The 20,635-nt window shown below is 49.0% G+C and overlaps 6 protein-coding genes across 6 annotated transcripts; 1 reads left to right on the top strand and 5 right to left on the bottom strand.

Annotated features, from left to right (window-relative positions):
- Window positions 1–445: 445 nt before the first annotated feature.
- On the bottom strand, window positions 446–1,680 carry FPRO_14786 (uncharacterized protein; the record flags this gene model as incomplete). The annotated part of the gene is made up of 3 exons (XM_031225035.1): window positions 446–510; window positions 568–825; window positions 900–1,680. The coding sequence occupies 3 exons, from the start codon at window positions 1,678–1,680 to the stop codon at window positions 446–448; spliced, it is 1,104 nt and encodes a 367-aa protein (XP_031090235.1).
- A 4,881-nt stretch (window positions 1,681–6,561) lies between these two features.
- On the bottom strand, window positions 6,562–9,587 carry FPRO_14787 (uncharacterized protein; the record flags this gene model as incomplete). Its single annotated transcript, XM_031225034.1, has 3 exons — window positions 6,562–6,646; window positions 6,704–6,925; window positions 6,991–9,587. The coding sequence occupies 3 exons, from the start codon at window positions 9,585–9,587 to the stop codon at window positions 6,562–6,564; spliced, it is 2,904 nt and encodes a 967-aa protein (XP_031090234.1).
- Window positions 9,588–12,064: 2,477 nt separating this feature from the next.
- FPRO_14788 (uncharacterized protein) lies at window positions 12,065–12,785 on the bottom strand (the record flags this gene model as incomplete). Its single annotated transcript, XM_031225033.1, has 2 exons — window positions 12,065–12,537; window positions 12,611–12,785. 2 exons carry the CDS (start codon window positions 12,783–12,785, stop codon window positions 12,065–12,067), a joined length of 648 nt encoding a protein of 215 aa, XP_031090233.1.
- A 1,983-nt stretch (window positions 12,786–14,768) lies between these two features.
- On the bottom strand, window positions 14,769–16,370 carry FPRO_14789 (uncharacterized protein; the record flags this gene model as incomplete). The annotated part of the gene is made up of 3 exons (XM_031225032.1): window positions 14,769–15,293; window positions 15,343–15,570; window positions 15,618–16,370. 3 exons carry the CDS (start codon window positions 16,368–16,370, stop codon window positions 14,769–14,771), a joined length of 1,506 nt encoding a protein of 501 aa, XP_031090232.1.
- Window positions 16,371–17,524: 1,154 nt separating this feature from the next.
- On the top strand, window positions 17,525–18,134 carry FPRO_14790 (uncharacterized protein; the record flags this gene model as incomplete). The annotated part of the gene is made up of 2 exons (XM_031225031.1): window positions 17,525–17,767; window positions 17,820–18,134. 2 exons carry the CDS (start codon window positions 17,525–17,527, stop codon window positions 18,132–18,134), a joined length of 558 nt encoding a protein of 185 aa, XP_031090231.1.
- A 481-nt stretch (window positions 18,135–18,615) lies between these two features.
- FPRO_14791 (uncharacterized protein) lies at window positions 18,616–20,169 on the bottom strand (the record flags this gene model as incomplete). The annotated part of the gene is made up of 5 exons (XM_031225030.1): window positions 18,616–18,862; window positions 18,917–19,148; window positions 19,202–19,710; window positions 19,755–19,991; window positions 20,147–20,169. 5 exons carry the CDS (start codon window positions 20,167–20,169, stop codon window positions 18,616–18,618), a joined length of 1,248 nt encoding a protein of 415 aa, XP_031090230.1.
- Between the last annotated feature and the right edge of the window lie 466 nt (window positions 20,170–20,635).

Raw genomic sequence — 20,635 nt, 5'->3', positions numbered from 1 at the left:
GCTACCATGACCACTCACACGTGCCCCTTGACATCACCTGCTTGAGTTATGAGACGCTTCGAAATGTCTGAAAAAACGGTTCAAAGCTACTTTAATTCAAGCCCCTTCCTCGGACTGCCAGCCGACCATGTCATGACGCGCAAGGTTTCCGCAGCCATCTTCACGTTGCTAAACATCTTGATGGATGACTTATCGTGGCAGCTAGATTCTTATCCTATGACTCCTTCAGCAGCCAGGTACCCCTCTAATACCCAGTGATGGGCCCCGTTCCTGAGCCGCATGTATCAGCCTACAAGATGGCTAGCTATGGCGTGTATTAGTTCTACATGGTGTGATCCGAGAACGTATATAGATTCACCAGCATTGCCGCTCGAGTCTTGGTAGATACACTGGCCTGGATATACTCCACCATTCGCATCTTGAAAGCGTATCGAGGCTATAATTTTCACCGGTTGCCGCTGTCACTGCCTTCTTCTGAAGCATCGTATAAGTCCAGACAGTCTTCGAGAACTGCATGCACATGTTAGCCAATCCAACCAGACTCAGGGCGGGACTGCAGTTGCTCACCAGCAGTTATTTGATCCTCCCATACTCCATATTGATAGTCCACTAGGCCATGGCGCTCTATACCGTCACACAGCCTTATTAGTTCGTTTCCCATCTTTTTAATCATGGCCTTTGAGACCAGACTTTGCGTCGTCGAAAGCTGTTGGGATGAAGTCATTAAGTCAATTTGGCGCTGGCCCAATCCTAGCCAAGCGTGGTTGAAGTGTTTCCATAGCTGAACACGATCAGCATGAAGGTTTGTATCGTCAAGACTAAGACCTGGGCACGCACAGTAGTTAGCTCTGGCTTTCTTATGGTCCCCTCCTCGGTTCCATAGATAGTGTAATACATACCTAGATCTGCGACCTGAGACAAGAGCCAGCTAGTGACGCTAAGCAATGTCTCAGATGCACTCTCAAGAGATCCATTCACTATCTCCTGAAATATGCTCCCTAGCTGCCTCTGGTAGCTGACCCATTTCTCTTCGAGGGCGCCTTCGGCATAGTCGTGGTCGTCTGTCATTGAAGCATCGGCGGTGTTTGTTGCCTGTGGCATTGCGCTCACACTGGACATGCTGTTGCTCGCATAATTCATGACATTGCTTTGCTGATAAACATTCGTGGATCCTCTTGAGCCCTGCGCCGGTTGCTGTAGACTCGGGCCAGTTGAAGCCCCAGCCTCGGACCCAAAGTAGCTCGAGGCGACGTCTGGTGGCATCATTTGCATAGCTACAGGTTGCCGCGAACTGAATTGCTGCGCATAGTCAACCGTGTTTTGCGTACTCGGTTGGCCAACGTTATACATCGCTGTAGTTGCGGTGCTGTAGCCGCCCAAACCTTGTGTTTGGCGGCAGTCGTGACCGTACTCAGGGCTATAAGCTATAGCTGTGCCAGGCATATTTTCCGTCGAGGATGATGCACTAGGTTCTGAATAGTAGTTACTGTAGTTACCCAGAGCTCCCATACCTCGAGCTGACGATGAAGGGCCAGCAAGGGATGCAGGGCGATATCTGTCGTTGGAAATTCCAGCGAGCGAACAGCGCTGTTGTGACGGATCGTTGAGTGAGTATCTCTGATTGGGGTTCGAATGGACCGGCGGTTCATTCTGCCTACTCATACGATTCGAATCGTCCATGCTGTTCTAAGCTGATGGGTGGTCCGTAATGTTGGTGACTGTAAGGCAGCCAGTTTCGACGACCGGGATTAGTTGAATAAAAAGCACAGCGGTATCGTTTGAAGTAGTCTGGGCAGCAGTAAATTTGAAAACGGACAAATCAGCTGGGAGATAGTTTGCCCATATACCAATGTTGTCGAATCGCCAAAGAAAGTGACAGCCTCAGTAGCGAGCTTGATCATGATATATAAACGTTTGGAAAGGGGTGACCGAGGACTGCGTATCAGTCTAGAAAGTGTTACTCAAGGACTTCAAGGACCAGCGCTGACTGTACGCAGGCTACCATATGATCGCCTTACTTTCAACTTGTTGGTCTGCAAGACCAACAATGCAGCCTCGCTCCTACGTGTTCAATCGCCTACACACCATGCCATGTCTATACAGGAGAGGCTCGAAGGAGATATCGCTAGGCTTTTTCTATTTAGGATCTCATTCGTTACTCAAGCGGTCACAGAAGAAGGCCTGGCACCTCACCTATGGGGGTAGACAATGCTAGCAATGATGCTTGGAAATGTCACGTATTGGACTTCATGAATTTGGCCTCCAGCTCTGGATCCACCAGCCAGCCCCGCAAACACGAATACCACGTTTAGTTATCAATAAAGCCAATCTGAAGAGGGCGTCTTAGGGCCACGCCTGGTTACATTGTCTCGCGCTGTTTGTGTGCATCGTGCCCTGCTAGCAGACGAGTAATGGTATCATGCGTGGTTCCTTGCAGAAGCGTTTACAGCATGGACCGCCAGTTGATGCGCTGCACTAACCCCGCCGGGCGCTACGTCTTCGCTTCTTCATTGTTCACTGCACAAAAACAGCGGGGTCCAGACCACGTCATTGACCCCTCCAAAGTCATTTGTGACACGAGTCAAACTGCAGGAACACCGTTTGATGCATGACAAGATCAGCCAAACTATGCATCTAGGTAATCCACACCTCCTCTACCGACCTCAGTGAAGTTGTCTTCAGAAATGCCAAGAAACGTAAAGCAACGAGGCCAGGTTGCACTCTTGACGGATTGATGCTTCCCCGAACAGAGTCATCGAAGCGCCTTCCCTCATAAGCTTATCTCATAGCATCAGTTGCATTTTGCTGGTGGAGGGTAAGCATGGGAGAGAATTGGCAGGGTCGGCTACAACTTCTTCTATGTATCTCTACCTCTTCAAATTGGGTAGTTGGGGTAACGCTTGCTTGGCTTCATTACTTTGGGGCGGCAATCAGAATGTGATGAAGTGACAAATGAGCATCCTATCACTGGTTGCACTGAGTTCTGTCGCTCGCGCAGTTACGTGTGAATGCGGGGTATCTACAAACACCTAAAAGGGTAGGTGGGGTTGAGTACGGGACACAGTAAAGCCACTAACAGGGACGGAATTGACGTCGTTCTACCCTGATCCGGTCATCAGTCGAAAGATCGGTCGGTGATCCCGGCTGAGGAACCACCCAGCGGCGACGGATGGGTCGACCGCTTCCCCGATGGACTTTCCTACATCTCGAAAGAGATGGATCGAAGCGCCACTGTTGACAATCGTGACAACATTCACATGCACGGGTCAATTGGCCGCTGCATCCACAATGCACGATGCAGCATCCCCTGAAGTGTGGAGCCCCGACATACCGTTCTTTCAAATCGTGTAAGTGGGTGTACTGAGATGACGGAAGTTGGTGGAGGGTACTGATATGCCACCACAATGGGCAGGAACAACAATCACGCTTCACATGAAGATGCAGGAGCGGAAACCAGCACTCCCTTGTGTGGCATAACGTGGAAGCTTTGGAGGTTCAAGGGCCTTGGCAGTTGAACATAATTCTCCTTATGGAGAAATGTCACAACTCGACAGCAATGTAGATAATCTTCCCCCCAAAGACTCCCTCCGTGGCTCTGGCAATTGCCAGTCAGGCACCAGTGAGAATTGGAAGACTACAAAGAGTATCACTGACAAGGGGGACCCAGGAGATCGAGCAATATTGTAGGCAATTGTGGGATGCTGCTTCTGGATATGTTGGGACTAGCCAATTACCTAGTATCTTTGGTAACACAAGTCCAGCTTTGATGGGAGATGACTGTATCGCTCTTCTTGGCTGGCACATCAGTCAAGGTTCCCAGACTCCCAACTGTTCGTTGCAAAGGCCAAACGTATACATCAGCACTAGCCTTGTCCTGGCATTCATCCAAGCATCCATGGTCTAATGCTACCTCGCATTGCTTTTGCCCTACTCCTTGTCCCGAGATGCTTGTTCTCTTACTTTCCTCGTTTCCTTTCCGTGGCACCTCATCCGGCATCCACACCCCTTTCCGATTTCACCGCCTTTTGCTCGATCATTGCTCCTAGCCATTCTAATTCACAGTCCATGGCATTCCCTCATATTCCGACACCGCCTGGAAACAACAACCTTAGAGGGTCAGTCTCGTTCCGAATCTTCTCTCGTTTCTATATCTATACAATATTCCGAATGCCCCAAGTATGCGGGTTCGTAGCTTTTATTATTACCCTGATACCCCGGTTTCATCTCAAACGATCCATCCGTTCAAGATCTCATGATTTCTGACTTCAGTTTTGGAGTATCATAGACTGCCATACAACATCGAAGTATTTTCAGTAACACCTTACACACAGCCACTGCCGTTTTGACACCTGCAATCGCTTATGTGCGTTTGCTGACTTACGTTCTGTGCTCAAAGCTAATCTTGTTACAGTCCTACGAAGACACCAGACGATACTTGGCCGTTCAACCTACTCCATATTACCAAGTGTTCTCTACTCAGTTCTATAAGCCTTCCTCACGAGACGCACAAGCTACTGCATCTGCGGAAAATATGGCCAACGCTTGTGCCCATCAGTTTCGGATGATTAAATCTGATAATACTCTGGTACAGTGGATTTGTCAACACTGCTGCTCTGGGCCTCACTGGATGATCTGGGAATGCACATATTGCAAGCTGCATCTATGCCGACCTTGCACACAGTCTGCTTGAGACTGTGCCGAAGACTCCTCGGCCAAGTCAGTGTATGGCATCTGGGCACGGACTGGTTATGAGTTCATTGTATATTGCTGTACGCTCGTGTCATGCTTTGGGGGTTGGGGCCGACATGACGGACACGTGTGAAGATCATGTAATTGGATAGACGGCTGTCCATTTTCTGGAGGCGGGCATGTTATCTGAATAGAGAACAGAGATTCAGCCCTGATTCTAAATAGAGTAATAAAAGAAGAAAAGTAACAAGTGCCATTCGGTGACCCCTGGTGTGTTCCAAATTTGGTTGAAACAGAAGAAGTCCTTCATTTTGTGCAATGGCACTCTTTCGTAATCTAGTAGATCATTTCCAAACCGCAATGTCATGATGATGATGTAATCAGTCCACCAGACTGATCTCCAAGTATGATAGGAGATATTTTCGACCCTACCACAGCCGGTGCGATGAGTTCATCTGTAAGTGATGGGACATAGATCGTGGGTATCCTTCATCGTCCATCTGATGCGGTATCTGAGGCGGCGCGGCCATGGGAACAGGTCCTCGAGTACGGTAGCCAGGTGAGCTCGTGCGGCTCGAGAAGCTGGAGTTGGTCCTCGGATCGTAGCTGAAAAGATCTCTCTGTAGGCCTTCAAGGACGTGCATATCAGTTCGCAGTGCACTCATTGTCGTAGCTGACTGTCGCAAAAACTGTATCGTCTTGTGGAAGAGCGTTTGGAGTAGTTCCTCATCCACGCAGATGTAAATGGTTGGATTCCGGAATGCAGCTGATAGAACCAACAGGTTGCCCCACGGGCTAGGGCATCGTCAATTTGAGGAGCATCAGTTGAAGACACAAGACTTGCGCCATCCAAAATGGTGGGTTTCTTCGTGATTTGCAAAGCTGAAAGATCCCTGGGAGTCCCTGTGGAACGAGCCCCATCAAATTTATCGTGATGTATTTCCTGCAACTTCAGCATGTTGGAAAAGATGCGACTCGCGTATAGCGCTGCAACCTAATGCTCATACCCGCATGTGACCTTCTGAATGGGTTATGAAAATCTCTCGCCTAATAGTGTTATCGGCGCTTAAAGGTGGCATAAGTTGCTCTGCTGTGCGTCGAGACCTCTCCTGAGGCCATCTCGGACCAGCTAGGTCAACTTCGAATAGCAATTGATACGCCTGCGCGCTTCGTCCATGCTTGGAGCGCACGTCCATGATAAAGCGATGCTCTACGCTGAGATGATGGCAATCGTGTGTTTGAGTTTGGATTGAATGATGACGGCGGGGCGTATTGAGAAGTTATCAGCGTGGCCATGACTAAGGCCAAAATGTATCCTGATCAATCAGAGAGCTCTCTGCTAGCCACAGCCGTTTTCAATAGCTTCAAAGGCATGAAAAGCGAAACTCCAACTGACTTTGACAGCTTTAATTACGCGGAAGTTCATGATAATATAAGTTCACAAAGTTCATAAATACCCATTCACATAGAGTAGCGCCTAGCGAGGTCATGTGGTTTTAGCTAGCTTCAAGGCAAAAGCATACTGGGTTCGGAGTTTAAGGTAGCCAAAGTGAATTACGAAAGGACTTTACTCATAGATATGACCAAAAAGCACCAGGCACTCCCCGAAAAGCGTGAATGTTGGCGCTGCAGACATTAGAGTCTTCTCATTCCTCATTAGGCAGCGATATTATGCCCAGATCATGGTCAACCACCAATGTATTAAATTTTCATCAAACACACTAAGCTACGTTTATTCAAGGGCACTTTATTTCTCTGACTACCACCAGGAAAAAAGATTGGCAAAGAACTGTAAGAAATTGCATCATGAATAAAACTAGGCATCCAGAACAGGCCATCTTCACCGAAAGGCTCGCTAGCTGTTGACGAAGCTTACTCCACCAGCTGTTGATTGGAATCGCCTCGACAGGGCAATTGTTCAGAAACCATGGAATCCCACGTATTATTGAGTTGCTCACTATTATCCAGGTCAGTTCCCAACTTTGTCACAATTGTTCTCAAGTGTTACACTTACGGGGCCCTCTTAGCCATTTTCATACCCCTTTCTCTACAGAAGAACAGGAAGCGGCGCATTGTACGTGCTCTTGGAAAGGACGCCATGACATCTCCTCGAGGCTTGCCATCCGTAGCAAGCTCTCCGGCATCCTTTTTCATAATGATGTGAACACGAAGTGCTTCGATACTCCATTCCATCTCCTCAATCTCTGCGAGGTTGACGTGGAAATCGATCTCGTCCCTAAACAAGCCCCATTTGCAGGCTTGACGTCTTTGAGTACTTGGTGTTGGAAACATTGTATCTGCTCATCCCAGGTCCAATACTGAGTGACATTGATATGGCTGGTATACAACCGAGTCTTGACTACAGCAAGCCGCCAATCGTACTTCGTGATGCTACCTCCGCTGCATGAATCTGTGTCGGACCAAGCCTCGAAGTGAAATTCGTCATGTACGGGGCTTCCATGTGTAGGCGGCATGAATTTCGGCTTCTTGTTGATGTGGGTGCTGAATGCTGGCTGGGGCCCAGGGGTGGGGACCGGCGCTGGTGCTGGCGCTGGGTAGCTTGGTGGTGCCTGGCTAGGAAGAGGAGAGTGGTTGATGAATGAATCCTCCCGGGGCGTAGTAGGAACAGAGTGCATAGACTTCCGCTTTCGGAGAGGTTCGGGTGTATCGCTAGGGCTGCCGTGACTCAAGTGCGCCTTCATGGCTTCTGAAGGACGTCCAATGTTCTTGAATCCATGCTTGTACCGAAGACTGGTGAGCTTGGAGTCATTATAGAAATGTTGAATTGTTCGCCGCAGGTTGAAGTTGTGTCTTTGCGTTTGAATTAGTTCGTGAAGTCGCTGTCGCATCCAGTCAGCTGGCGATATGCCCAGATTGAACTTTTCAAGTTCCGATATTGTCTCTGAAAGGCGAAATAGCGCTTGGAATGAAGTTATGCCGCCCTGAATGTATTTTTTACCCAATAATTGATGGGGACTGATTGTACCTTCCTCGTGAAATTTGAGAATCTTATTGCCGCAATTTATCTTGTGGTCAGTTGTACGCTTCTGAACTGTTTTGGGACCTGCTTCAATGGCAGGTTGGTGTTTCTCACGCCATCGAGCAAGCTGTGGTTCAATGAGTGTCTTGACGTTAGGCCAGCTGGGCTCCCAATAGGGGTGTTCCTCATTGATCTTGACCAATGGCACCCCAGCGACGCATTCAGGATAGGTGTAAACATTTCCGTCGTTCTTGAGGACCATGTTCTCTCGGGTAATCTCTTCCAGTGCTTGGGCAGGAGGAGATTCAGGTGGCTGCGATGAAGGGTCCATGGAAAGAGATGGTGGAGTTGGTCTTCCACGATCGCTGGATGGAGGCCGACCTCTCACATTGGCCGGCGTAAAACCAGCAGCCACGCGGTACCCCTGTGGAGTGTGTGTTTTCTCAAGCTCTCGCGATATGTGAGCTAGATCAGAACCGCGACAGTCTCTAGCAGGGCCATCGAGCTCTGTTAATAGATGGAAAGCTTCATGAGGGTGGCGCAGACCGCCTAAGGGAAGCACAGAATTTGGTGTTTCCAGGGGCCTGGTTTGAGGATCTATCGGTGTCGGTAAGGGCGAGTCCGCGGGGTCAATCATTCGTTCCGGGGCATAATCTGACCTCAGAGCCGTGGCCGACCGGCTTGGAGGTCCAGTGGGAGATCTAGAAGCTGATCTGTGGGACATTTCATGAGGATGTTCAGTGATTTGAATTGTTGCGACCTCGGCAGTTCGTTCTGGGGCTTTCGCAACAATCACATCATTGAACAGTTCGTTAGGTCGATCTGGAACTTTCTCGGGTTGGCGTTCAGGGCGCCGTTCTTGCTGTGGCGCAGTGGTCCGTGTTGCTTGACGCTCAGTCTGTGGTGCAGGTTGATGTACTGGCTCTGAGGATCGGTCTGCAGAAGTCTCTTGGGCTCCATCCTCCAGCTGTTTCTTCCGTTGTGCCCTCTCCCTCGAGGCCTGTGTGTCGATGGTGTCCCCTGAGGAACCATGGCAACCCCGGCGATTCCATTCACAATTACCACATTTCGGAAAGAGATACCCACCGACAATGACGCAGTCGTCAAAGGTGCCTTGGCTCTTGTCACAAGACAGGCATCTCTTGGCCTGTATCGCCCCTGTCGCTTGAATCATACAAGAGAGCCATTTGACCCCCCTCGCCTCAGTTCGCTTGTGAATGTCTGCAAGCTGTGTAGTGTTGAAGCGTCGTCCTCGGCGGACCTTGACAGGTCTTCGTATCTCCAATTTTTGGATATCCTCAATCCATTTGTTCCAAGGCTCTATTTGTTCCACGGGTCCAATCACTTTGCCATCAGCATCAACAATATCAACGAGGCTTTTGACTCCCCTGTTATCGTGGTGCTCAACGCATTCCATACGATTCTCCTCCTCCTCGTCTTCTTCTTCTTCTTCAGGTCTCTCCGCTACCATTGCAGTTCCATCAGTAGGCTCTACTTGTGGGGTCGTTCCATTGAAGCCTGAGGAGACCTCTGGCAACATTTCTGGGAGAATGATGCCTTCTGATTCGGGCCCGAGATGGTCTGGGGTATCGGGGTTCTCTCCTCTCTTTTGCCTAAAGAATCGACGCATTTTGGACCTTTTATCATGGAAAGTTTTTGCTGTCTTCTGGCATGACGAGTGGTAGTCCTGCTCGATGCGCTCAAGTCGGCTGGCCGTCTCCTTGCACTCGTTCGTGATGTGCTTCAATGCAGCCTCAGCTTGGGCGTGCTCCGTTGCTAGTCGGAATCGGAGCTCTTTTAGTTGACTTTGTTGTTCTTTACGCTCACTGAGTTTCAGCCTGACTTCGCAATTCATAAGCTGGAAATCCTTCTCGATCTTTTTATTTTCGGCATCCTCCTCGCTGCGGAGATTAACCATGAACTTGCGTTCTGCCTCATCCCAAACAGACTTTCGCTCCCCCTCTGAGGGAGAGTCCCAGTCATCTTCCCTTGTGACCATTTTCACAAAGAGCTTGTAGGTCTCAAGGCTTTTGTCGTGTAGGAACAGAGCTCAGTAGGGGATGATTGAGAATGGAATAGAAAATCAAGGTAATATGAATGGAAAGACGGTTAAACGATGACCTTGGATGCAGAGGCGGATGGTAGTGATAAGCGTCCACTGATTGTCATAGTAGTTTGGGCGGCAACACATGTAGGATAACCTACAACTATATAACAGGAGGAGCTAAGCTAAGGAGTGAACACCGATACTGCCAGGCTTCAATTTATCTCTCAGCTGTACTAACCCCTGTTTCCCTGCCATCGGCCCCTGGATGCTGCATTAGATCCGATTTAATCACAATGAGCTCGCTTAAATTCATCCCGGACACGCGCTATCGAAGAACCTGGCTGCTAAAGCTGACGACTACCCGCTACCAGCGACTGAAACGGGAATACAGGGGTACAGGCCCGGGTCGATCACTCATAACAGATCGACTCAGACCATGCGCCCGCCTAGGTTAGTCCAGACCCTTCCGTTGTCATCTTTCAACCCCCCTGCGTCCTGTGCGGGGATCTGTAGTTCCAACTTCATGAAACCGTCTACCTCCGGGAAACCATAAAATGGGCCGACAACACATCTGTATCTCCATGACGCAGTGGCGCTGCATGCTGAGCCTTGGGCCTTTGTTAGTCTGATCCGCCTCGTGTAATGGATGTCAGTTTTCCATCCTGCCTGATGAAAACATCATCACTCACTTCTCACAGAATAGGTCTCAAGAGCGTGCCTTGGTTTCAATATAGCATGTGCAAGACAGGGGAGGAACAGAAACCTCGGCTGGCGTCATGATATGATCTGATGGCAGAGTACCCAGTTGAAGTAAATGAAGACATTGATTGTCTGCCTCTTGCCGCTAAAGATGCAGTTTACCCATCAGAATGAGCTACCCCGATTCGGTGATGGTCACGTTACGTTAGCGTCAAATGCAGGGTACGGATGCATGCGACGTTTTAGCCTTCTGCCAGTATAAGACGAAAGAATCGGGATCGACTTCCGATAGGCTACTGGCTACTGTTGTGGGGGCTGTAGCTCTCTCCGCAAAAGAACTGGAAGCGACGCATTGCGGGTTCTCGTAAGAAAAAGGCCTTGAGGCTTTCTGTTTGCAGAAGGCTTCTTTATTCATGATGAGGTGAACGTGAAGCGCTCCGATACTCCATCTGATCTCGACCATCTTGGCAATATGACGGTAATTTCTCATATACTAACCAGCCACTCTTTTCTCGAGGCGCAGACTCTGTTGGCTACGGAAGACATGACAAACCTAGCTGGCAAGCCGGGACAAGAGAGACCGTTGTTGTCAACAATGAGGCAAAACCGCCCCTACTACGCAGACTCTGTTCCAGAACATCGCTTTCACGTGAAGCTTAATTGATTTGCCTCAACGTTCTGGCAGTGCGAGGTCTTTTTTAGACTTTGAGAATATTGACTTGCTTCACAATCAGCACCACTTGAGATGGCCCGTCCTTGTCTACAACGTCAAGCTTCTTACGCCAGCACCCGAAGCAAGCGCGAACGCTACATCAGCTCCGATGACTTGGACTAGTTGATTGCTTCCATTGTTCACGACAAGGGTCCTCTTTTAGGCCATCCCCATGACGGTCTTGTTATCAAGGAGTCTTTGTCAGTTCCTTTCATCAAAGTTTGGAGGCTAGGATGGCTGTTGGGTACTGGACTCATGTCAACCTAGTTTTCTCCGCGACATGAGTGGAATTGCGAGAGAAATGTTCTAACGCATAACGAGATAACCAAGTATAGATTTCTATTCGTACCGTTTAAGACGCCACTCAAGGGTTAAACCCGATGAAACCCTTTCTATTGCTACGCATTTGCTATCTCACAAACAAAAACGCTGTCCACGCAAATTAGAGGTACGGCATAGCCACATAATTCGGCAAGCAGTGCCAAGGGTCGAGTTTCCGTCATCGAGTTCCGGCCAACAGGAAGACCCCAGTGCCGTCAAATGACTGCACTGCGACAGGAAAGAAAAGGATAATAGTAGACAGAATAACGGTTCACAGAAGTGAATTCAATATATGTAACTATGTATCCAAGGGGTGACCTTTCTTACAATGTATCCTGCAACCCATTCCGTTAGCGCATACCTTGCCGAGTGATATCGGCAGCGCAGTGTCGTGCAAGAAAATTCAATGCATTATCTCCCTAATGTAGACACAAATGGGAACCTATGAACAGGACAGGTCTTGAGAAGAATAAGATACCAGTCAGCCTGGGTTGACAGCAGTCCTTGCTAAATATTATCGTACAACCCTACGAGGTGTTTGACTGGCGCGACTCCCTTAAGAGTTTGGCTGCTCGTAATGGCTACTAGAGTTGAAGTCCATTGAGCGCATGCAACCTTATATCTTGTAAGGAGTGAGCTCATCGTCACTGGGGTACGTCTCCCGCTTGATGGCATCGCTAAAGTGTGTCATGGAAGGAAGTGTCATGGGCACTGTAAACGCTGTCATGTAGTTAGGGTAGGCATCAGCGGTTATGATGGCTGGGTATGACTGAGTGGAACTGTAGGGCGCGAGGAGTATCTCATCGGGAGCAGGGTACGTTGAGTATGTGAACTGAGGAGGGCTGTCTGAGCGAGCTCGGTCATCGTGGGTACCGGGGAATAAAAGCTCGTCAGAAGGCTCCAAGGGAGGAGTGAACTGGCCCTGTGAAGGAACAGACTTGCTGGAAGATCCGTATTGCGAATTTTGAGACTTGGGTGCGGAGGGAGATCGCTTCGACTTGGTAGGCTTCTGTGGCTGCTCGGACTCGGCATCGTCAGAAGAACCGGCACGGCGCTCAAGGTCTTCAAGACGGCGCTTCAGCTTCTTGCCTGAAAGGAAATGTAAGTTTCGTAAACAGCCAATACCACAGAATGAGTTCAGAGTCCATAAGACTCAACATACGGTAGTTGCGTTGAGCAATGCGGTTCTGGATCCTTCGTCGCTCAGCGAGGTCTGAGATCTTAGTCCAGTCCTCGTCAGGATTGGCAGAAGCGCTGAAAGCGCTGCTCGTTCCCGAGTATTGCCTGGGAGGTGGAGGGGCCGCTGCGTAGGCGTAGGCAGGTTGTGTCATGAACATGGACATTGTCTATGCGCTTTTACAGTGAGTGTGCAGTTATTGCAATGATACTCGAAGTGTACAGACAGTGTTGTGATGGAAGGTGGTGATCGACGACGTGCAGGAGACGTGGAAGTGCTATTACGCCAGAGCTGGTGATTGTTTCAATGGTGGACAGAAAGTGAGATGGAAATATGAAGAGAAAAGACTGGTTATTAATACTTTCGTGTGAGGCATGGGCTGTTGGAAAGCGAAAACGCAGCTTGAAATAGTTGCGTTGTCGCCTAGTAAATAGCTTCACTAACTGCCTTGTAAGGCGTTCAGCGCCTCCAAACTGGAAAGGCATTTCCGTCATTAAGTCTGGTCAATTCAGCCTCACGGTTGGCTCTAGACCTTGGAGGGGTCGAAAGCAACCAGAATCCCATATGCCATATGCGAGGATGAATTTCGATTCGGTACCATTCCTTCGACCTGGGCCAATGGTTACGCGCTGCCATGATTTCTTGTAGAGGCTGAGTAGCGTCGCAGTCTAGGGTATCGCCAGGCAGCAGCTGGGGCTCTGCTCGTTCAACAAGTATAGCATGAGTAGATATTATTTTATTGAGATCTTGAGGCCAAGGCGTCTGGACGCGATAGTCCAGAGGTATTTCGGTGGCTCCTAGCTATTTGTTACATTTTTCGCTGGCGTACGTCTTTTTGTTTGGGGTCAATAACAGCATCGCGAGAAGCAGCTCATCAGCGTTTAGGCAAAGACCTAAAATTCGCCGCCTCTTAAATTGGAGATCCTTCTACCTTTCAGAGTTCTGGGCCTCAAAAAACTGTTAAAAGGGTAGCCTGGGTTGAGCCCCCCGTCTTGAGGGGAGGAAGGCTCTAATGCTGGCTAACACAGGTCCTCTGCCTAAGCCTCGCTCCTGGGAGAATAGGGAACGTTAGCGAGCCTGCAAAATTGATTTTGCGAATTTCAGCACGACCGATAGAGATCTCATTGCCAAAGATCTTGGAATTCTACATTCGATGACCAGCAACTCCTTAGTGAAACTACGTCGAGGGCGACTCCAAATATCGTGTGATATTACCATGGGCTCTGTATACAAATCGCGAAGAGCACTGCCCTTGAACTTCAAGTTATCGGTCAGGCTGAGCTGGCCATTAACCTCACCTTATATCTGAACGATGACTGATTTCCGTCCTCAAACAGCACAACGTAGTACATGTGTACCAATCAATGGAGTAGTGCCCAAATTGACCCGAAAGCTCTTTCCGAGCACAGGACAGCACTTTTGGATCCTAGCGAAGAGCTTCTGAAGTAGACTCAAGCGCTTGTCGATCTGTCATAAGCTCCTGGTAGTACGCTTTTGCTGACAATGGCCAACCTTGGGTGGGGTTTTCTAAAATGAATCACTCTTGCCTCAACACCTGCTTACTTATGGATATAAATGCTTCCGTTGCTCGTCTGGGTAGTGAACGATATGCACTGCCATCTTAGCTTGCCAGAGGCTGCCATCCTCCTTGACTCATTAATTAGAATGCATCACCGCAATCTTGAAAAGAAGATTGGAGTCTGGACTACACTAGCCTTGCACATTGGAAGCAATACTGAGAATAAGCGAGATGTGGCCAGCGAAAAGACCCTCTTTCTGGCCCTCCGACGTCGCACAGGCGTGAGCGACAAGACTGGCTCCTGTAGACTGTCATGCAAGAACTACGACAAGGGATCAAGTTCATTTGTATACAGATTAATAATATATCAACGAGTTGTAATTATTTGCAAGAAAACTGGAAATTCCACGTAGCAAGCTTGTGCGAACGCGAAGCACAGCCATTCGAGCAATCAGATTGCTTCACTATCTTTCAGAAATAGACCCTCCTTTCCATTGCTGTGAAATCATCATGGCGGATGTTCCTCCTCCAAAAAAGAAACCCGCACTGTTGCCCTGTATGTGAAAATGCTGTTGTTGGCCCCTTGGAACGACATGTATAGCACTGTCGACTTATACCCCTGTGTCACGGTTTTTCCTGAGATCTGCTGACGGATTCCCAGTAGATGCGCCCGTGGTAGACCATTTCACGCGTGCTACCAGTCTCATATAGCATGCCGTTGTTGTTCGGTGGCTGGATGTGGTGATGACCATGCATGTCATAAACCTCATAGCCACCATTGTGAGTCTGGCGAGACATGTGGTTGATAGGAGCGGGGTGGCCTCGAGTCACACTGTAGCAAGCGAGGCTGCCCGATACAGGGAGTCCGTGAGGAGTCACTGGTGTTGAGGCAATTTGAGGAAGGGGATATTGGGGCACAGCTGTCATGGTATTGGTAGGAGGAAATTGGGATGCCTTGGTCTTACGGTCAGCCACCGTGCAGGTCTTTCCTCTACCCTTGATTCCTTTGTTACTGTTCTTGTAGTGCGTGGCGAAGTACTCAAAAAGTTCGCGATCGGCTTCGGTGACTTCCTTACCCGAGGCAATGATTTTGGCGAACTTCATTGTAAGCTTCTTCAGTGTCTTCTTGTGGAAGTTGTTTTGGTGCGTCTAGCAACTGATTAGAACGTCGCCTATTTCGAGGACCCTTTACACATACCTTCATGTTTCCAAGCTGTGAGAATGTCTTGTTGCAATCGTCGAGGATGCAAACAAAGGGCTTGAGGCCTTGGTGAGTCTGTAGGTGGGCGCGAAGGTTACCCCGTTGAGCAAAGTGGCGATAACACTTGTCGCAAGCAAAGGGGCGTTCGCCAGTGTGACGACGTCTGTGAGTCTTGAGGTTGCCAAGTTGAGAGAAGGTCAGATCGCAGCCAGGGAAGGCACAGTTCTTAAGGTGTTAGTTGAAAGCACTCAACCGTGGATGTTCTCACTCACGTATGGCTTGATGCCAGTGTGCGTCCTGCGATGAATGTCGAGATGGGTCTTTTGGGTGAAACTCTTCTGGCAGTTGGGGCCATCACAGCGGTATCTCTTTCGAGATGTCTTGTCCATAGGACCTGGTGTCCCTTGACTTTCGAAACTCGTGCCGGAGGCAGGAGACATTCCAGGAGTGAGTGGCTGCTGCACTGTATGGGCTTGCAGGTCTGCCTTTCGTTGGATGGCTTTCATCAGCTCATCCACTTCTGTTTCGAAATTGACCTGATCGCCAGGGTTGAGAGTTTCGTTGGAGGTGATAGTCTTTGAGCCCATAGATTGGTTGGTGCCTGAAGACCTGGCAGTCGAAGGTTGCGAATGGCTTGGTGCCGGAGAAGGTACCTGTTCGGCATATGTGTACTTCATCTCCCGAGAATAAGAGGGAATTCGGCCGTGCTCATTATCATGTCCCGTAGGTCCGCGATCATTGTATTCTATTTTGAAAGGCGTTGAGTAGTGGGGAGGCGTAGGCGGGCCTTGATATCCTCCAAATTGGTAGGGATTGGGAACCTGGTAGTGAGGTGCCGTGAGGCTGTTCACCGGACCTGAACTGTAAGGTGGCTGAGCCATGTAAGGTGTCATGACAGGTCGTTGGAGAGGACCAGTAGCGGTGGCTCGAGAGTCAAAGGGAATCATGTGTGGAGATTCGCCAGGAAGTTGCTGCGACCAGCGCCCCCAGTAGGGAGCGTCTGAAGATTGAGCTGCAAGGGCCATTTCCAAATTCAAGGTATTCTTGCTCACAAAGCAACGCTAATAGCTTCTGCTGTCTGGGTTGGTGCTCAAGGGAACACCGGGCAAGACTTGGTGCTGTTAGAGATGAAGTGACAGGTGAAAAGCCCCCAAATCTATGTAGAGAAGCCAAAGTAGAGTATGTAGGAGAGTATGGATGGTGGTATAAGTTATGGGCAGGAGATTTAACCAGATAGCTGAGCAATCCGGAGGGCTCATGTATACATACACGAGACGAAATGTGACATATTGCAAGCATCCTGCGCCGAAAGACTCTCGGGAGCGAAGTGAGTAATCTCCCTACAGTGATCCCATCGAATCCAATCGATTCGCGTGGCTGCCAAACCGACGTAGGTGGTACAACGATCGATGCTGGTGGCATCATGTTCCCCTGCATAATTATGCACGAGTCCCGATGGGTCAAGATTCTCCCTCCCCTGTAGAGATTGTCTACTCTCTCACTCCCAATACAGAGGCGCGCTGAGCAGATCCTTTTCACTACTCTTTCCTGCACCAATGATATACAGTACGATCGCATCATGCTTCCCCCACGCCATGCAGCCGTTTGATCCCTGCGCGCTTTTTCTGTGCGGCAAGGTGCCCACTAAGTGTCGGATGTGCACATTGTGTTCCGTGCCTTGCACACCATCTCAGATCTAGCCGCCACGACAGGGGCTTTCCCTGTCTGTGTCCACTGTCTCGTAAACGGTGATGTGGAATAAGGATGTCGCACCGGGCTGTTAGCGTCGCGGGGTTGGGTCGAGGTGGTCATGTATACAGTGCTAATTGTGTCCATATGCACACAGTAATCGGAAGTGGCCGCTAACCTTTTCAGCGTTAGAGGACGTCCATCACTCACTGGTCCACCACGGCACACAGGCACCAAAGTGTGGACGGCGTCTTACGAAGCAGAAAGTATGAATCGAATCACACTGATTTCGAGTACAATTTCCCCTTGAAGCCAGTCCATATTGTTGGAAATGTGGAGCTTGATTGCCACAGTTCCGCGCATGTCTCTTTACTGAGTATATAAGAACGAGCGGTTAAGTCATACAGATATGCAAGCCAACATCGCCACTAAGAACTTAGCACTCCGTTTATTCCTAGTCATTTACCTCTCTTTACTCATCTTAGCTGCAATGTCTGCCGTCCACCCAATGTCGTCCAACGACGAATGCAATGTCATTAACGATGACTTGTTCCGCGTTGACAATTCTACCGATTGTGATTCTACTGACGGTCCCATAACCGACGATGATATTCCTGACGGTTACATTACCGACTTCGATGTTCCTGATGACGATGACACTTCTTTTGGTATTTACGACGACGCCATCAACTATGACCCCATCCAAGACCACTCTACCAAGCTGAGATATCTTGTAAGCACATATCGCGTGTGTTGTGCAAACCGTCGCTGATCCTTCTTATTAGTTGGACTGGATGGCCCGTGTAACCAGCGGTCTACTGAAAACCAATGTACCAATGGAACACGTTCCTCAACTTCAGAAAGATATATTGAGTGTCATCATGCGCGGGGATTGCGCAGATATCATCTCCTTGATTCCGGGATATCTCATACTCAACCATCACCCCCATCTTATAAGCATTCAGCTTGTCAATGAGTTAAATCATGACAGCCTCGAACGCATGGCCACCACATCAATGCACATAGAGAGAGTCGTGGCAATAGAGTATAGCCGTTCTATCCATATTTTTGGTTTTGAAACCTGGTTCTTTAACCGCTAGAAATACTAAAGTGCTCTTCCGCTTTTGCGCTTGCCTTTCACGCGTGTTCTTGTTCATCATCCCTAGGACGACGAAGCCCTGGGAGTAAAAGTATTGAAGTAGGCCCCAAACATTATGAGCCGGTAGCTCCTTTTCTATCTACTCTACCACGCAAAAGGGAGGAGGGCGGTCTCATGGGCCTGACCAGGTATTCTACCTAAGTATATTTGAGAATCAACCAAATTTTCCAATGCTGAGTCAAGCAAACTCTTCCGAAGTAAGACCTTTGAGTCAAAACATAATATTCCCAGTCCTTCTTGTTTTCGAGCTGAACAGCACCTTAGATCACATCCCCGAGGGAAAGGATTGAAACAGCAACCAAGCTTCCTGCAAGATTATTAAGAGGCTGATGTCATTCGAAATTATTCACCATAGATTCTGTTTTCGCCTACTAGACCAAGGAACAGAACGGAATTTACAACACGATTGCATATCTTGATGTTCATCCCCAGTGGCTCCTCCATCGCTTGCCACAGTGAAGGCAATCAGCAGATTTTATCTCCTCCTTAATCTTATCGAGAAGACCGTTTTTCTTCATGGCTTGTGTCTTTGGCATTTCGCATAGAACTCTCAATGCCTCGTCCCGTCTGCCACTGTCTGGACTCATACAGATGTAAACACTCTCGAGGAAGGGAGACCAGTCGTCCTCCCCAACCTTTTTGAAATGGGCGTTCTCTATCCTTAAGAGCCTGGGCGTGACTGTGAGGCAACTCTGGGTTATATATGTTATCCCGAAAACCAACCCGCCTCTTAGGGTAAATGTAGAATGTAGAAGGCCTGGTTTGAGGATCATTGCTTCATCTCTAGTCTGGACAGCAACCTTGCCTCCCTCCAGACGATCCCAGGAGCTTGCTAAAATCTCCTTCAAATCTCGACATTCACCCCAAATGGTCAGATTGTGTTCAGTTGGAGGAAACATCATCCAGAGTTTCACACAACCCAGCCCAACCAATGTTATTCCCTCATAACCTTGATCTATTGTCCGCTTAGTCATTTCTGTGAAGACATAGTGATGTATATCAACATACCGACATGTGCATCAATAAATGTGCCTTCTGGTGTGATGTTTGTGTAGGTTTTCTCCTTCTTGTCATCGGGGTCGCCTCCAAGAGTCTTAGGCCTCCTTACTCCGTCCCCAGGGCCCAAATTTGTTACATATTTGACACAGGGCGGATTGGGCTTGTTGAGCTGAGCCAGGACGGGTACCAAATTACCGATCTTTTGTGGACTGCGCGGCTGGTCACTAGAGTAAACTGTAGACTTGGTTTTGTCAAAGTTGTGAAGACAATCGTTCAGAATTTGCTCATCAGTGAAACCCTCAACCCGACAAATGTTTGCAGAGAGAAAATAGCACGCTTGGGAATCGTCTTCCAGAAGTGAGAGACCGCCTGTTCCATAAATTAAGCCCTTGACCAACTTGGCTAACTTTGGCTCCGGGTATCTAGGAGACTTATCAGCAGACTCATCAGCAGACTTGAGAAATTCTTCAAGTAAGCCATATGTCTCCAGATCCACATTGTGGCGCTTCCGCAGATGCCTAGAGAATTGAGTTTTTATTGTAGTAAGGCAATAATAGCACACTCTGTCCGGCATGTCTGAATCTGGACAATAAAAGAATTTATAGACAGTGATTTGTTATTGTGAGGACTGTCGTGAGGACTGTCGTGAGGACTGTCGTGGGGACTGTCGTGGGGACTGTCGTGAGGACTGTCGTGAGGACTGTCGTGAGGACTGTCGTGGAGACTGTCGTGGAGACTGTCGTGAGGACTGTCGTGAGGACTGTCGTGGAGACTGTCGTGAGGACTGTCGTGGGGACCGCTATGAGAGTTGGCAAATGGCCCTGAACTTCCTGTCCGCCTTCTGAGCAGCTATCCCAGCAGTTTTCTCAGCCAGTAACCGGTGAGACTTCAACAGCCCAGACATAGAGATGTTATTCTCACCCCCCATTATGCAGCCCCTGGTTTTTCACGAACATGAGGCTGTCCCAGCCAGCCATGGCTGCATTCCGTTCTCTCGTACCCTGCATCTACTTCCCATTCTCGAACCTGCATTGCGTACCTTGCATTCGCAGGGATCTACAGAGAGCGCCTAAAAGATGGTTCACGCTACTGTATACATCCTTTGCTTTTGACGAGGCCCCTAAATTACCTATAAGGGGCTTCTAGTCTTGACTTGATCTGTTTCTTCTCATTGTCAGTATAAGTATACTACATACAAAAACATCTGGAGTTCCAGGACAACGACTTCATCAACTTCGAGTTGTCGAAGTTCGTTGTGGGGGGGCGCTAAAACCAGATTTGCATTAGGCTGATCGGAGGTACGTTCTAAGATTAGCGGCTGGGGATAGATACAAGGTTACGGAATTAGGCAGGGGGGGCATGCGAGTAGCGGTAAGTGTGTCAGAGCACTGGAGAATATTTCAGTACGCAAGGAGTAAGTTTAGGAACACCCAGGTACCAAGG

Source organism: Fusarium proliferatum, assembly GCF_900067095.1.
Source record: "Fusarium proliferatum ET1 genome assembly, contig: FPRO_scaffold018, whole genome shotgun sequence".
Taxonomy (NCBI): Eukaryota; Fungi; Ascomycota; class Sordariomycetes; order Hypocreales; family Nectriaceae; genus Fusarium; species Fusarium proliferatum.
Note: the sequence above shows the minus strand (reverse complement) of the source record. Positions and strands in the feature narration are given on the sequence as shown.